This window comes from Oncorhynchus gorbuscha, linkage group LG02, assembly GCF_021184085.1.
Source record: "Oncorhynchus gorbuscha isolate QuinsamMale2020 ecotype Even-year linkage group LG02, OgorEven_v1.0, whole genome shotgun sequence".
NCBI lineage: Eukaryota > Metazoa > Chordata > Actinopteri > Salmoniformes > Salmonidae > Oncorhynchus > Oncorhynchus gorbuscha.
The window spans coordinates 20,990,602-21,008,061 of record NC_060174.1 but is presented as its reverse complement, the minus strand read 5'-3'; the positions used below and the strand labels follow the sequence as shown (position 1 = coordinate 21,008,061).

At 48.3% G+C, this 17,460-nt stretch overlaps 1 protein-coding gene across 3 annotated transcripts in view; it reads right to left on the bottom strand.

Annotated features, from left to right (window-relative positions):
• Positions 1–17,460, bottom strand: part of fbn2b (fibrillin 2b) — a 128,408-nt gene that overhangs the window by 43,436 nt on the left and 67,512 nt on the right. For all 3 annotated transcript variants that reach the window (XM_046304331.1, XM_046304351.1, XM_046304341.1), the window contains exons 10-25: positions 13,615–13,767; positions 11,979–12,236; positions 8,186–8,329; positions 7,845–7,964; positions 7,529–7,654; positions 7,231–7,353; positions 6,814–7,089; positions 6,488–6,541; positions 6,113–6,238; positions 5,713–5,838; positions 5,063–5,182; positions 3,204–3,341; positions 3,082–3,132; positions 2,706–2,831; positions 1,931–2,158; positions 1,432–1,557 (exon numbers count right to left, since the gene is read on the bottom strand). In XM_046304331.1, coding sequence (XP_046160287.1) covers positions 1,432–1,557; positions 1,931–2,158; positions 2,706–2,831; positions 3,082–3,132; positions 3,204–3,341; positions 5,063–5,182; positions 5,713–5,838; positions 6,113–6,238; positions 6,488–6,541; positions 6,814–7,089; positions 7,231–7,353; positions 7,529–7,654; positions 7,845–7,964; positions 8,186–8,329; positions 11,979–12,236; positions 13,615–13,767 — 2,295 coding nt within the window. The remainder of the gene's footprint in view (positions 1–1,431; positions 1,558–1,930; positions 2,159–2,705; positions 2,832–3,081; positions 3,133–3,203; positions 3,342–5,062; positions 5,183–5,712; positions 5,839–6,112; positions 6,239–6,487; positions 6,542–6,813; positions 7,090–7,230; positions 7,354–7,528; positions 7,655–7,844; positions 7,965–8,185; positions 8,330–11,978; positions 12,237–13,614; positions 13,768–17,460) is intronic.

The window sequence follows — 17,460 nt, the reverse complement described above, 5'->3', positions numbered from 1 at the left end:
TGAAGTCGGAAGTTTACATACACCTTAGCCAAATACATTCAAACTCAGTTTGTCACCATTTCTGACATTTAATCCTAGTAAAAATTCCCTGTCTTAGGTCAGTTAGGATCACCACTTTGTTTTAAGAATGTGAAATGTCAGAATAATAGTAGCGATAATTATTTATTTCAGCTTTTATTTCTTTCATCTTTCATTTCATTCCCAGTGGGTCAGAAGTTTACATACACTCAATTAGTATTTGGTAACTTTGCCTTTAAATAATTTTACTTGGGTCAAACGTTTCGGGTAGTCAGCCACAAGCTTCCCACAATAAGTTGGGTGAATTTTGGCCCATTCCTCCTGACAGAGCTGGTGTAACTGAGTCAGGTCCGTAGGCCTCCTTGCTCGCACACGCTTTTCAGTTCTGCCCACAAATTTTCTATAGGATTGAGGTCAGGGCTTTGTGATGGCCACTCCAACACCTTGACTTTGTTGTCCTTAAGTCATTTTGCTACAACTTTGGAAGTATGCTTGGGGTCATTGTCCATTTGGAAGACCCATTTACGACCAAGCTTTAACTTCCTGACTGATATCTTTAGATATTGCTTCAATATATCCACATAATTTTCCACCCTCATGATGCTATCTATTTTGTGAAGTGCACCAGTCCCTCCTGCAGCAAAGCACCCCCACAACATGCTGTAGCCACCCCCGTGCTTCACGGTTTGGATGGTGTTCTTCGGCTTGCAAGCCTCCCCCTTTTTCCTCCAAACATAACGATGGTCATTATGGCCAAACAGTTCTATTTTTGTTTCAAATCAGAGGATATTTCTCCATGTGCAGTTGCAAAATGTAGTCTGTTTTTTAATGGTGGTTTTGGAGCAGTGGCTTCTTCCTTGCTGAGCGGCCTTTCAGGTTATGTCGATATAGGACTCGTTTTACTGTGGATATAGATACTTTTGTACCTGTTTCCTCCAGCATCTTCACAAGGTACTTTGCTGTGGGATTGATTTGTACTTTTCGCACCAAAGTGCGTTCATCTCTAGGAGACAGAACATGTCTCCTTCCTGAGTGGTATGATGGCTACATGGTCCCATGGTGTTTATACTTGCGTGCTATTGTTTGTACAGATGAATGTGGTAACTTCATGCATTTGGAAATTGCTCCCAAGGATGAACCAGACTTGTGGAGGTCTACAATTTTTTTTCTGAGGTCTTGGCTGATTTCTTTTGATTTTCCCATGATGTCAAGCAAAGAGGCACTGAGTTTGAAGGTAGGCCTTGAAATAAACTTCTGACTTCAACTATAATTCATATTCAAGGATACTTACTAAATATATAGATTTCTGCTTTAATCATACAGATTTTTAAATGCCTTTTTATGGAATAAACAATTATCTCTCTCTCCCCCTTATCACTCGCTCTCTCTCTTTCTCTCCCCGTCTCTCCATACCTGTGCAGTTCCTCTCCTCCATGTTGAGGGCGAAGCCACTGCTGCAGCGACACTTGAAGCTGCCGATGGTGTTGCGACAGGTTCCGTGGGAGCACAGGCCGGTGAACACCTTACACTCATTTACATCTATGGAGGGACAACACAGCGGACAAACATCAACGCTTAGCGCTGGGATTCAAGATGGAATCCAGTACGTTCTGTTTTATCAACACCATCTAAAAGAAAATGCCTAGTGGTTAACGAGATTAGATGCTGTGGGTTGGTTTGCAACTGCTGGTGTGAGGCCATAATGGTGTACTTGTTTTGTGTGTAGCTCATCAGTGTAGCAGTAGGACTTTACTCGGAAGCTGTTAGCGTAAGAAACATACCTACTGGTGTTCAGAAGATTATGACTCTTTATGTGATACTCATGAAGGCTTCATGAATATGTTGTGAATGCTACATTATCACAACGCAAATGAAGTGTTACCAAGACTAGATAATGAGTGTTAGTGCCTACCTTTGTAGAAGGGTCTGCCAGTCAGGATGTCTCCTCGGTTGGCAAAGCCTGGTCCTCTGGGGCAGATGGCCTTGTACTCCGGGGTTCCCGCCTTGGGACACTCCTCACAGTCAATGCCCCAGGCCGCGCCCACGGAGCAGCAGCACATGTCCACGCGGTAGCGACCGGGCAGCGGCTCGCCACACTCATCCTCGTGCCACTTCATGTAGCACTGCTCACTGCGCACGTCTGAGGGACAGACAGATGGACAGACAACAGTCAGACATGCAGAACTTTACGGCTAATGGCTCAATATCCTACAATGCTAATGTTTGTTTTCACCAAATTTGTATGATGTCTTTTCTCCCATGTAGGTTATCATTCATATTTTATAGTGTATTATAACCTGGGTGGTTTGAGCACTGAATGCTGATTTGGCTGACTGCCGTGGTATATCAGACCGTATACCACGGCTATGACAAAATATTTATTTTTACTGCTCTAATTATGTTGGTAGCCAGTTTATAATAGCAATAAGTCACCTCAGGGGTTTGTGGTATATGACCAATATACCACGGCTAAGGACTGTATCCAGGCCCTCCATGTTGCGTTATGCATAAGAACAGCCCTTAGCCGTGGTATATTGGCCATATACACCGCACCTCCTCATGCCTTATCGCTTAAATATAGTATATGTATGAAGTCAACAGCAAAGATACATAATAGCCATGATTTCTGTTATTATAAAAATGCATGGTGTCTGCCAGAGTTGATGTTAGTGACAGTGGTGTCTTACCCACGCATGTGCGTCCACTCCCGTCCAGAGTGAGCCCCTCGCCACACTCACAGCGGAAGGAGCCCTGGGTGTTGACACAGCGCCCGTTGGTACACACCCCCGGGAACACCTCACACTCATTGATGTCTGCAGGGAGGAAATAGGGACAATATTACAAGACACACTGTGCTCTTTGGCTCATCATCTTCTGTGGAAGGGAGGGTGAATGGAATACCACTGCTACCTTCACAGTAGACTGTGTGTGTGTGTGTGTGTGTGTGTGTGTGTGTGTGTGTGTGTGTGTGTGTGTGTGTGTGTGTGTGTGTGTGTGTGTGTGTGTGTGTGTGTGTGTGTGTGTGTGTGTGTGTGTGTGTGTAGGAGTCGATTAGTGTCTTACCTTCACAGTTGACTCCTTTCATACGAGCGAACCCTCTAGAGCAGGCAGTGTCTGTGGAGAGAGACAGCAGTTACAGTACACACCTCACACTTCATTACTTTATTAGGTGTGTTTGTACTGACCGATCTCGCAGCGTTCACAGGGACTGCCCCAGGCAGCTCCCAGTGTAGAGCAGCACTCAGACTTGAGCGTGGCACCGTTGATGTTGACCTCACAGCGGCCATCTTGGATGTTCAGCCAGCACGTTCCCTTCATGCTGTCTGTAGAAGGAAGAGGAGGGGGGAGAGAGAAGAGGGAGAGGGGTAGGGAAGAGAGAGAGAGGGGTAGGGAAGAGAGAGCAAGAGAGAGAGGGGTAGGGAAGAGAGAGAGAGAGAGAGAGAGAGAGAGAGAGAGAGAGTAGGGAAGAGGGGTAGGGAAGAGAGAGCGAGAGAGAGAGGTGTAGGGAAGAGAGAGAGAGAGAGAGAGAGAGAGAGAGAGAGAGAGAGAGGGAAGAAAGAGAGAGAGGGGTAGGGAAGAGAGAGAGAGAGAGGGAAGAAAGAGAGAGAGAGGGGTAGGGAAGAGAGAGAGAGAGGGGTAGGGAAGGAGAGAGAGAGAGAGAGAGGAGGGAGAGGGAAGAAAGAGAGAGAGAATGTGAGCAAGTGAAAGCCTTCAAGAGAACCCTGCGGAAAAGGCCCATCATGGGTATACAGTACTCCAATCATTCCAAGCACAACAGCACCATCTGTTGTAAGTAACTAACTACAGGTTTCCCTTTCAACAGCTGCCATCTTACCTCAGCCCAAACTGAGACAAATGCATCATATACTTTAATCATTTGCTATGGCAGTCCTAATGGACTGAGAGCACAGTCAGAACAAATGGAATGTGCATTTGTTCTCCCGAGACCGTGGGCCCACCCAAAAACTAGACCACAATTTACATTCTCGCCGCTGAGCCATGCCTTTGAACTAATTACACTACCGTTCAAAAGTTTGGGGTCACGTAGAAAAGTCCTTGTTTTTGAAAGAAAAGCACAATTTTTGTCCATTAAAATGACATCAAATTTATCAGAAATACAGTGTAGACATTGTTAATGTTGTAAATTACTATTGTAGCTGGAAACAGCTGATTTGTAATGGAATATCTACATAGGCATACAGAGGCCCATTATCAGCAACCATCACTCCTGTGTTCCAATGGCACGTTGTGTTAGCTAATCCAAGTTTATCATTTTAAAGGCTAATTGATCATTAGAAAACCCTTCCGCAATTATGTTAGCACAGCTGAAAACAGGCCTTTAATTGAGTATCTGGAGCATCAGCATTTGTGGGTTCGATTACAGGCTCAAAATGGCCAGAAACAAAGAACTTTCTTCTGAAACTTGTCAGTCTATTCTTGTTCTGAGAAATGAAAGCTATTCCATGCGAGAAATTGCCAAGAAACTGAAGATCTCTTTCAGCGCTGTGTACTACTCCCTTCACAGAACAGCGCAAACTGGCTCTAACCAGAAAAGAAAGAGGAGAAGTAGCTCTGCCTAGAAGTCCAGCATCCCGGAGTCGCCTCTTCACTGTTGACGTTGAGACTGAGCTTTTGAGCGTTGAGATTTTGACGTTGATCTTTTCTTTCAAAAAAAGGACATTTCTAAGTGACCCCAAACTGTTGAACGGAAGTGGATATGACTCTGCTTTGATCAGAAAACAGAGCTATATTCTAAAGTACAGGAATCTATTAGACTGACAAGACAGGCTCATGTTGGTGTTTATTCTAATGATTCATCCCAGATTACCATCTGTAGATGTCCAAAGCGGACATTGACTTGTTTATTTAGATTAGAATACACCTTCTAGAAGGCCTACTAAGCTAGAAACCTTGGCTCATATCCCACTTTTCACTCTGTCTGCTTGATGTTGATTCTCCGACAGAAGTTTGTCTCAGGAATCTGTTGTTTTTCATTTGTGTCAGATTGAGTCGGGCAGTTGTGATAGATGCCTCGTTCTCTTACCCACGCAGATGGTGTTGGTGGAGTCCAGCTTGCTGCCGTGGGAACACTCGCAGTTGAAGGACCCGGCGATGTTGCGGCAGACTCCGTTGACACACGGGCTGGACTCACACTCGTTGATATCTGAAACACATGGATCAGAGCAGGGTTAGGTAAGGCATTGAATAGCCAGTTAAATGGGTCATATAGACCAGTGGAGGCTGCTGAGGGGAGGACGGCTCATAATAACATCCGGAACGGAGCAAATGGAATGGCATCAAACACCTGGAAACCAAGTGTTTTATGTATTTGATACCATTCCCCTATTCCGCTCCAGTCATTAACACAAGCCTTTTCTCCCCAATTAAGGTGCCACCAACCTCCTGTGATCAGACATGTGTTTACTTCAACCAGGACAGAGGATATAAGCCAACGTGTTCATACATCTGATGTTGTATTTAACTCCAATCTCTCATGTGTTAAACAGTTGCAGGTGTATGTACATCTAGCAGATCTGACAACGTTTAGTCAACCAAAGGGGAATACCAACACACTTCTGATACTCCTAGCATGTTCAACTGTGGTTGCGCATTAGTATGCTGATATTGAGGCATTAGAAATGTGAGGTGTGTGTGTGTGTGTCTTCTCCATTGGTGTGTGTAATAAGTGTTCACCTTCGCAGGTCTCAGAGTCTGGTTTGAAGACGAAGCCTTTGGGACAGGAGCAGGTGTAGCTGCCGGGGGTGTTTCTACACAGGCCGTTGTCACACAGCAGACGGTTCACTAGGCACTCATTGATGTCTGGTAGGTTGAGGATAAGAGGACAACAGGGTTGACTTATCACATGTAACACAAACCAACCAAAACAATCTACCCCCGTGTTTGACATTTAGAAGATGGTTCACGCTGAAAAACTAACTTTGTTCATACGTCCAAGTCAAGGCCACGAACATACAGCAGATGTTGTGAGAAATATGTGACTCAGTTTGACTTGACCACTTTTAAGGTCTGATAAACTTTTATTTGGGTCGCTGCTTTTTCCACCAGACATTGAACACAGGAAGCCTGGACTCACCCACGCAGTTCTTCCCGCTGGAGTCGGACTCGTAGCCGATGTTACAGATGCAACGGTAGCTCCCTCTCAGGTTCTCACACATGCCGTTCTGACAGATGTCAGGGTCCAAGGCACACTCGTTGATGTCTGAGGAGACACCCACCACAAACCACAGCCGTAGCTTTAAGCTCTCGCCAACGTCCAGATTCCCTTTCTTCACTTTTCCTTTTTTCTCTCTTTGATTTGAAATTCGGAGTGAAATTCACACCTTTCTGAGGGATGCATTGGAATGTTTGAGGGGAGGCCTGTTAAATGCCAGAATAACTAGCAGTGATTGTAGGGCAGGCTCCAAACCACAGAGACCTAACATTAAACAGCACCAGTCACATGACCCACCTCTGCCGTCAGCGGTGATGCCAATCCCACTGCTGCACACGGCCTGGAACTCAGCTGAAAGCCAAGACAAAACCCTGTAAGTCACCTGCTAATAAATCCAGTGTAACTAAAAATCACAATTGACATTATAATTATAACAATCACTTCTGCAGTATTTGGAAGAGTTCTACAGGATCTTAGTCTGGAATCTGAACTGATATGAACCATATTGTGAAACAATACTGAAACAGAGCATATATACGCTTGGATTCCAGGCTAACAGGATGTGAATGACAGCACATGTAAACCAGTGATGTTTGCTGGTGTGGTTAGGGTTAGTCGGTCACCTGAGTTGCGGGCAGGGCAGGGTTGGCAGGGCTCTCCGAAGCCGTGTTCAGGACTGGCACAGCAGCACTCAGACTTAGTGACGGCGCCAGGGAATGGACGCGAGCACGTGCCCATCTTGATGGCACCGTAGCAGGTGGTGCGCATGTGTGTGTCCACACACACTCTCCCGTCCACGTCGATGGCCAGGCCCGGCGGGCACTCACAGCGGAAAGAGCCCTCAGAGTTGATACAGCGTCCGTTCATACAGATGCCTGGTGTCTGGCACTCATCAATGTCTGAGGGAGGAGAGAAGGGGAGAGATATGATGATGGTACTTGTCCCACATGGCTGCAATACAGTCATGGAATCAATCAAATTTCCAAACAAAGAAACCTTTAGAGAGGATCCACGTCCAGAAATGATATCAGATGACGTACCTGTGCAGTAACGTCCGTTAGGTGCCAGGGCGAAGCCAGGTTTGCAGATACACTTGAAGCTACCATCCTCGTTGATACACATTCCATTGAGACACATGTTGGTGGTGGCACACTCATCATGATCTGGTTGAAGAAATGGAGGTGAATTAGGCTTTCTGCCACGTAGGCTTTCTGCCACGTAGGCTTTCTGTCACAAACAAATGAGCATAACCTAGTGACATACAGTATGTAATTACCATGTAACAGGCCTCTAGGTGTAGTCCATGCTGTTAGAGAGTAAGGTATGTGTGTAGCTCACCTATGCAGTTCTTCCCATCAGGAGTGAGCTCAAAGCCAGCGTTGCAAATGCACTGGAAGCTTCCGGCAGTGTTGACACAACGTCCATTACGACACATCACTCCGTTCACGATGCACTCGTCAATATCTGGGGAGGGAGAGGGGAGTTGAGGCTTGGTTTGACTGTTAGCCAGGTTAGGTACCAGTCTGTTTCTGTTCTGGACACCTTGTGGTGTTGTTACAAGCAGAGTCAGTTAGTGGGCCAACGTACCCAGTCTGTCCATTAAATACAAAATGATCATGTTCTGTAGTTGTTCCGGTGAGTGATTGGAACATACCAATGCAGGCCTGTTTGGTGGGGGTGCCCTGGTAGCCTTCGTGACACTTGCAGTGGTACGATCCAGGTGTGTTGACACAGTCTCCGTTGACACAAGGGTTGCTGACGCACTCATCCACATCTGAAGGAGGGAGGAGAGGAGGCAATACATTTATCAGTGCAACACAGGATGCTCCAATTACAAATCTGAACACTCCCAAACGTGTTAAAAAAAGGTTAAAGAATGAATGCTATTGTGTAAGGCTACCTTGAGTTTTACATCTACCAGAGAAGTTCTGTGTGGTCAGAAGGTGGCAGTAGTGTATATCATTTTCCTAACTGTAATGACTGCAGTGGGCTTACCAATACACTCCCCGCGTACGTCCTGCCTGTAGCCCATGTTACATTCACAGCGGTAGCTGGTCGGCGTGGGGATACAGCGGCCGTTCAAACACAGGTTGGTGAAATGTTTACAAACGTCAACGGTCTCATTGACTGACACAGGGACTGAGGATACACAACACAATCACATTACAATACAATACATTATCACACAATGTTTATTATTTATTAAAACACAGTGAAGAAAAGTTGATGAAAAGCAATAGACTCTCTCTGCTTCCACGTGGCAAGCGTTGCTGGAGCAACAAGTCTGACACCAACAGGCTCCTGAACAGCTTCTATCCCCAAAACATAAGACTGCTAAATAGCTAACAAAATGGCTACATGGACGATCTACATTGACAGTTTCATTTTTGTACTGACTCTACACACACACACACACACACACACACACACACACACACACACACACACACACACACACACACACACACACACACACACACACACACACACACACACACACACACACACACACACACACACACACACACACACACACACACACACACACACACACACACACACACACACACACACACACACACACACACACAATACTCTACACACACACTCCCACTCAACACACAAACACACACACACACACTTAATTTGCTCACACACACATAACACCCCTTCAAATGAGTGGAATCGGCTATTTCAGCCAAATCAAGCACACAGCCATGCAATCTCCATATACAAACATTGGCAGTAGAATGGTAGGCCGCAAAGTGGTAGGCAACACAAGCTAACAGAACGGGACTGATGCGAGTAAAAATGTGAGTCTGTCCTTGGTTGCAACACTCACTACCGAGTTCCAAACTGCCTCTGGAAGCAACGTCAGCATTAGAACTGTTCGTTGGGAGCTTCATGAAATGGTTTTCCATGGCCGCGCAGCCGCACACAAGCCTAAGATCACCATGCGCAATGCCAAGTGTCGGCTGGAGTGGTGTAAAGCTCGCCGCCATTGGACCCTGGAGCAGTGGAAAGACGTTCTCTGGAGTGATGAATCAAGCTTCACCATCTGGCAGTCCAAAGGACAAATCTGGGTTTGGCGGATGCCAGGAGAACGCTACCTCCCCGAATGTATAGTGCCAACTGTAAAGTTTGGTGGAGGAGGAATAATGTTCTGTGGCTGTTTTTCATGGTTCGGGCTAGGGCCCTTAGTTCCAGTGAAGAAAAATCTTCACGCTACAGCAAACAATGACATTATAGACGATTCCATGCATCTAACTTCGCAGCAACAGTTTGGGGAAGTTTCTTTTCTGTTTCAGCATGACAATGTCCCTGTGCACAAAGTGAGGTCCCCATAAAGAAATGGTTTGTCGAGATCAGTGTGGAAGAACTTGACTGGCCTGCTCAGAGCCCTGATCTTAACCTCATCGAACACCTTTTGGATGAATTGGAACACCAAGGGCGAGCCAGGCCTAATCGCTCAACATCAATGGCCGATCTCACTAATGCTCTTGTGGCTGAATGGAAGCAACTCCCCGCAGCAATGTTCCAGCATCTAGTGTAAAGCCTTCCCAGAAAAGTGAAGGCTGTTATAGCAGCAAAAAGAGGGACCAACTCCATATTAATGCCCATGATTTTGGAATGAGATGTTCGAAGAGCAGGTGTCTACATACTTTTGGTCATGTAGTGTATATCCCAATGCCTAGTCACCTTACCCCTATACATATCTACCTCATAATCTCAAGGATCCCTGCACATTGCAAATACTGCTATTGGAACTGACCCTGTATACAAGGTATTTAATCCTAGTAAAAATTCCCTGTCTTTGGTCAGTTAGGATCACCACTTTATTTTAAGAATGTGAAATGTCAGAATAATAGTAGTGATAATTACTTATTTCAGCTTTTATTTCTTTCATCACATTCCCAGTGGGTCAGAAGTTTACATACACTCAATTAGTATTTGGTAGCATTGCCTTTAAATTGTTTAACTTGGGTCAAATGTTTCAGGGAAGCCTTCCACAAGCTTCCACAATAAGTTGGGTGAATGTTGGCCCATTCCTCCTGACAGAGCTGGTGTAACTGAGTCAGGTTTGTAGGCCTCTTTCCTCGCACACGCTTTTTCAGTTCTGCCCACACATTTCCTATAGGATTGAGGTCAGGGCTTTGTGATGACCACTACAATACCTTGACCTTGTTGTCTTTAATCCATTTTTGCTACAACTTTGGAAGTATACTTGGTGTCATTGTCCATTTGGAAGACCCATTTGCGACCAAGCTGATGTCTTGAGATGTTGCTTCAATATATCCACATAATTTCCCTCCCTCATGGCGCCATCTATTTTGTGAAGTGCACCAGTCCCCCCGTGCTTCACGGTTGGGATGGTGTTCTTCAGCTTGCAAGCCTCACCCTTTTTCCTCCAAACATAACAATGGTCATAACGGCCAAACAGTTCTATTTTTATTTCATCACACCAAAGGACATTTCCCCAAAAAGTATGATCTTTGTCCCCATGTGCAGTTACAAAACGTAGCCTGGCTTTTTAATGGCTGTTTTGGAGCAGTGGCTTCTTCCTTGCTAAGCGGCCTTTCAGGTTATGTCGATATAGGACTCGTTTTTACTGTGGATATAGATACTTTTGTACCTGTTTCCTCCAGCATCTTCACAAGGTACTTTGCTGTGGGATTGATTTGCACTTTTCGCACCAAAGTACGTTCATCTCTAGGAGACAGAACATGTCTCCTTCCTGAGTGGTATGATGGCTACATGGTCCCATGGTGTTTATACTTGCATATTACTGTTTGTACAGATGAACATGGTACCTTCAGGCATTTGGAAATTGCTCCCAAAGATGAACCAGAACCAAATTTCTGAGGTCTTGGCTGATTTCTTTTGATTTTCCATCCCATGATGTCAAGCAAAGAGGCACTGAGTTTGAAGGTAGGCCTTGAAATACATCCACAGGTACCTCTCCAATTGACTCAAATGATGTCTATTAGCCTATCAGAAGCTTCTAAAGCCATGACATCATTTTCTGGAATTGGACTCACTGGAATTGTGATACAGTGAATTAATTATAAGTGAAATGCACAAAATAGATGTCCTAACCGACTTGCCAAAACTATAGTTTGTTAAAACCTCTACAGGATTGGTGTCCCCCCCCCCCCCACGGGTTGAGCTAACGTAGGCTAATGTGATTAGCGTGAGGTTGTAAGAAACAAAAATAATTTCCCAGGACATAGCATATCTGATAGGAGCAGAAAGCTTACATTCTTGTTAATCTAACTGCACTGTCCAAATTACAATAGCTATTACAGTGAAAGAATACCATGGTATTGTTTGAGGAGAGTGCACAATTATGAACTTGAAAATGTATGAATAAACCAATTAGGCACATTTGGGCAGTCTTGATACCACATTTTGAACAGATATACAATGGTTCATTGGATCAGTCTAAATCTTTGCACATACACTGCTGCAACTAGTGGCCAAAGTCTAAATTTTAATAATACATTTTGGCCCCTTCTCTTGCATTTCAAATATGATGGTGCAAAAAAACGTTGTTTTTATCTTTGTATTATCTTTTACCAGATCTAATGTGTTATATTCTCCTACATTAATTTAACACTTCCACAAACTTCTTTCCTTTCAAATGGTATCAAGAATATGCATACCCTTGCTTCAGGTCCTGAGCTACAGGCAGTTAGATTTGGGTATGTCATTTTAGGCAAAATTGAGAGGTTTAAGAGGTTTTAAACACTCTAATATCTCTGTTACAAAACTTAAAACCACAACTCACCGATATTACGCCCGCCGCCGTTTCCTCCAAAACCATTGCCTCCTGCTCCCTGTCCCCCTCCTCCGATTCCTCCTCCTCCGTTGCCATGGTGACCATTTCCGTTAGGCCCGTTGGGGTTGAGTTTGTAGCCATAGCTGTAACCGTGACCGTTGCCACCGCCGTTGGGGTAGCCGCCCCCATTGGGGAAGACTCCGTGGGGGAAACCTCCGTTACCTGTTCCATGGGGCACCCCCTCGATGCACAGCCTTCTGTATTCATCTATGAGGAAGAGGATAGAGGATCTTCAATGAAAATGACATGCATGGTATACTGTACATATGGGTCAGTGGTTGCATAAAGTCACACACTGGAACAATGCCTGGACATGATTATGGTTGGAAAGATCGGATGTATGACCACACACACACACACACACACACACACACACACACACACACACACACACACACACACACACACACACACACACACACACACACACACACACACACACACACACACACACACACACACACACACACACTGAGTGAACCCCAGAGGAGGAAATAGCCAAAGGGAGGAATGAAGGCTGTGTGTGTGTGTGTGTGTGTGTGTGTGTGTGTGTGTGTGTGTGTGTGTGTGTGTGTGTGTGTGTGTGTGTGTGTGTGTGTGTGTGTGTGTGTGTGTGTGTGTGTGTGTGTGTGAGTACAGCTTGGCACTCATTCATACAAACAATCACAAATGCACGAAAGTAATTAGTGTGAAAACACACACTCTCGCAGGGGAATAGACATGCAGTACGGAGCTGTGAGGGGAACGGCACCTCAGTACCTCCAGGCTCTGATCAGGCCCTACACCCAAACAAGGGCACTGCGTTCATCCACCTCTGGCCTGCTCGCCTCCCTACCACTGAGGAAGTACAGCTCCCGCTCAGCCCAGTCAAAACTGTTCGCTGCCCTGGCCCCCCAATGGTGGAACAAACTCCCTCACGACGCCAGGACAGCGGAGTCAATCACCACCTTCCGGAGACACCTGAAACCCCACCTCTTTAAGGAATACCTAGGATAGGATAAGTAATCCCTCTCACCCCCACCCCCCCCCTTAAGTTTTAGATGCACTATCGTAAAGTGACTGTTCCACTGGATGTCATAAGGTGAATGCACCAATTTGTAAGTCGCTCTGGATAAGAGCGTCTGCTAAATGACTTAAATGTAAATGTAAATGCAGTAGGTGAGCTAGATGGATGAGGCCAGGGCCATGGTCTTCACCCAGATCTCTTCCATCGTTCTCCTTCGGTTTTTAGTCATGATGTCATCCTCTTCAGCCCCTTTCCCACAGCGAGGGGATGTGGGATCGTGAATTATTTACATTGTCAGTTAAATGGCAGGCTCTTTATGTTTAATCCAAGCTGTTCAAGCTGTTCATTCATAACACATGTAAAAAATAACTCTTACCATTGATATGCGAAAGGGGGTTTGGACTCCCTTAGGACTGTGGGTCAGTAGTGGTAAGTATAAGTGTGTGTGTGTGTGTGTGTGTGTGTGTGTGTGTGTGTGTGTGTGTGTGTGTGTGTGTGTGTGTGTGTGTGTGTGTGTGTGTGTGTGTGTGTGTGTGTGTGTGTGTGTGTGTGTGTGTGTGTGTGTGTGTGTGTACACACCGGATCCCCTGACAGGACACATCTCAGGGATCTGTCCAGAAGCCCAGCAGCGGCCCGTGTCACAGCAGCACTGCATCTTGGTATACTGGCCCTGCAGGTCACCCGCACAGCGCCCGTTCGCCAACGCCGAGAAACACGTGCCCACACGCTGGTCTGAGGGGGGAGAGGATGAAGGGAGAAGGGGAGAGAAAGAAAGAGGTATGGGAACAGAGGTCAGTATGCTTTAGGGTGAGTCACTCAGATCACTCATGACCTGTGTTGTAACACGGCTGACTTTCAGATCATGTAGAAAATCTACTGTTATGTTTTCACCTTCATGCAGACCATGTTATAATGCACATGCTTTAACATACTGTAAATACTCTGGTGACCAAGTATAAACACAATACTGCAGTGTTTCACTTCATGTGGGTCACAGACCGTTTCTACTGGCACACAGTGTACGGTTGTGGCAGGAAATTCAGAAGCCTTCAGCACAAAAACGCCTGACAAGCACCTCCCTACCACACAGATGATATAGGGAGTGGGGATGGAGGTGTGGTTGCAGGGGCAGGGGTAAAAGAGGAGCAGGGGGAAATAGAGGGGCAGGGGGAAATAGAGGGGCAGGGGGAAATAGAGGGGCAGGGGGAAATAGAGGAGCAGGGGGAAATAGAGGGGCAGGGGGAAATAGAGGGGCAGGGGGAAATAGAGGGGCAGGGGGAAATAGAGGAGCAGGGGGAAATAGAGGGGCAGGGGTAAATAGAGGGGCAGGGGGAAATAGAGGGGCAGGGGGAAATAGAGGGGCAGGGGGAAATAGAGGGGCAGGGGGAAATAGAGGGGCAGGGGGAAATAGAGGGGCAGGGGAAATAGAGGGGCAGGGGGAAATAGAGGGGAAGGGGGAAATAGAGGGGCAGGGGGAAATAGAGGGGCAGGGGAAATAGAGGGGCAGGTGGAAATAGAGGGGAAGGGGGAAAGAGGGGCAGGGGGAATAGTGGGGCAGGGGGAAATAGAGGGGCAGGGGGAAGGGGGAAAAAGAGGGTCAGGGGGAATAGAGGGGCAGGGGAAATAGAGGGGCAGGGAGAATAGAGGGGAAGGGGGAAAGAGGGGCAGGGGGAAATAGAGGGGCAGGGGTAAATAGAGGGGCAGGGGTAAATAGAGGGGCGGGGAAATAGAGGGGCAGGGGGAAATAGAGGGGCAGGGGGAAATAGAGGGGCAGGGAGAAATAGAGGAGCAGGGGGAAATAGAGGGGCAGGGGGAAATAGAGGGGCAGGGGAAATAGAGGGTCAGGGGGAAATAGAGGAGCAGGGGGAAATAGAGGTGCAGGGGTAAATAGAGGGGCAGGGGGAAATAGAGGGGCAGGGGGAAATAGAGGGGCAGGGGGAAGGGGGAAAAAGAGGGTCAGGGGGAATAGAGGGGCAGGGGAAATAGAGGGGCAGGGAGAATAGAGGGGAAGGGGGAAAGAGGGGCAGGGGGAAATAGAGGGGCAGGGGTAAATAGAGGGGCAGGGGTAAATAGAGGGGCGGGGGAAATAGAGGGGCAGGGGGAAATAGAGGGGCAGGGGGAAATAGAGGGGCAGGGAGAAATAGAGGAGCAGGGGGAAATAGAGGGGCAGGGGGAAATAGAGGGGCAGGGGGAAATAGAGGGTCAGGGGGAAATAGAGGAGCAGGGGGAAATAGAGGTGCAGGGGTAAATAGAGGGGCAGGGGGAAATAGAGGGGCAGGGGGAAATAGAGGGGCAGGGGGAAATAGAGGGGCAGGAGGAAATAGAGGGGCAGGGGTAAATAGAGGGGCAGGGGGAAATAGAGGGGCCGGGGGAAAATAGAGGGGCAGGGGAAATAGAGGGGCAGGGGGAAATAGAGGGGAAGGGGGAAATAGAGGGGCAGGGGGAAATAGAGGGGCAGGGGAAATAGAGGGGCAGGGGGAAATAGAGGGGAAGGGGGAAAGAGGGGCAGGGGGAATAGTGGGGCAGGGGGAAATAGAGGGGCAGGGGGAAGGGGGAAAAGAGGGGCAGGGGGAATAGAGGGGCAGGGGAAATAGAGGGGCAGGGAGAATAGAGGGGAAGGGGGAAAGAGGGGCAGGGGGAAGGTGGAAAAGAGGGGCAGGGAGAATAGAGGAGCAGGGGGAAGGTGGAAAAGAGGGGCAGGGAGAATAGAGGAGCAGGGAGAATAGAGGGGCAGGGAGAATAGAGGGGAAGGGGGAAAGAGGGGCAGGGGGAAATAGAGGGGCAGGGGGAAATAGAGGGGCAGGGGTAAATAGAGGGGCGGGGGAAATAGAGGGGCAGGGGGAAATAGAGGGGCAGGGGGAAATAGAGGGGCAGGGGGAAATAGAGGGGCAGGGGGAAATAGAGGGGCAGGGGGAAATAGAGGGGCAGGGGGAAATAGATGGGCAGGGGGAAATAGAGGGGCAGGGGGAAATAGAGGGGCAGGGGGAAATAGAGGGGCAGGGGGAAATAGAGGGGCAGGGGAAATAGAGGGGCAGGGGGAAATAGAGGGGAAGGGGGAAATAGAGGGGCAGGGGGAAATAGAGGGGCAGGGGAAATAGAGGGGCAGGTGGAAATAGAGGGGAAGGGGGAAAGAGGGGCAGGGGGAATAGTGGGGCAGGGGGAAATAGAGGGGCAGGGGGAAGGGGGAAAAAGAGGGTCAGGGGGAATAGAGGGGCGGGGGAAATAGAGGGGCAGGGGGAAATAGAGGGGCAGGGGGAAATAGAGGGGCAGGGAGAAATAGAGGAAATAGCAGGGGGAAATAGAGGGGCAGGGGGAAATAGAGGGGCAGGGGGAAATAGAGGGGCAGGGGAAAATAGAGGAGCAGGGGGAAATAGAGATGCAGGGGTAAATAGAGGGGCAGGGGGAAATAGAGGGGCAGGGGGAAATAGAGGGGCAGGGGGAAATAGAGGGGCAGGAGGAAATAGAGGGGCAGGGGGAAATAGAGGGGCAGGGGAAATAGAGGGGCCGGGGGAAAATAGAGGGGCAGGGGAAATAGAGGGGCAGGGGGAAATAGAGGGGAAGGGGGAAATAGAGGGGCAGGGGGAAATAGAGGGGCAGGGGAAATAGAGGGGCAGGGGGAAATAGAGGGGAAGGGGGAAAGAGGGGCAGGGGGAATAGTGGGGCAGGGGGAAATAGAGGGGCAGGGGGAAGGGGGAAAAGAGGGGCAGGGGGAATAGAGGGGCAGGGGAAATAGAGGGGCAGGGAGAATAGAGGGGAAGGGGGAAAGAGGGGCAGGGGGAAGGTGGAAAAGAGGGGCAGGGAGAATAGAGGAGCAGGGAGAATAGAGGGGCAGGGAGAATAGAGGGGAAGGGGGAAAGAGGGGCAGGGGGAAATAGAGGGGCAGGGGGAAATAGAGGGGCAGGGGTAAATAGAGGGGCGGGGGAAATAGAGGGGCAGGGGGAAATAGAGGGGCAGGGGGAAGGGGGAAAAGAGGGTCAGGGGGAATAGAGGGGCAGGGGAAATAGAGGGGCAGGGAGAATAGAGGGGAAGGGGGAAAGAGGGGCAGGGGGAAATAGAGGGGCAGGGGGAAATAGAGGGGCAGGGGGAAATAGAGGGGCAGGGGGAAATAGAGGGGCCGGGGTAAATAGAGGGGCAGGGGAAATAGAGGGGCAGGGGGAAAATAGAGGGGCAGGGGAAATAGAGGGGCAGGGGGAAATAGAGGGGAAGGGGAAAGAGGGGCAGGGGGAATAGTGGGGCAGGGGAAATAGAGGGGCAGGGGGAAGGGGGAAAAGAGGGGCAGGGGGAATAGAGGGGCAGGGGAAATAGAGGGGCAGGGAGAATAGAGGGGAAGGGGGAAAGAGGGGCAGGGGGAAATAGAGGGGCAGGGGTAAATAGAGGGGCAGGGGTAAATAGAGGGGCGGGGGAAATAGAGGGGCAGGGGGAAAT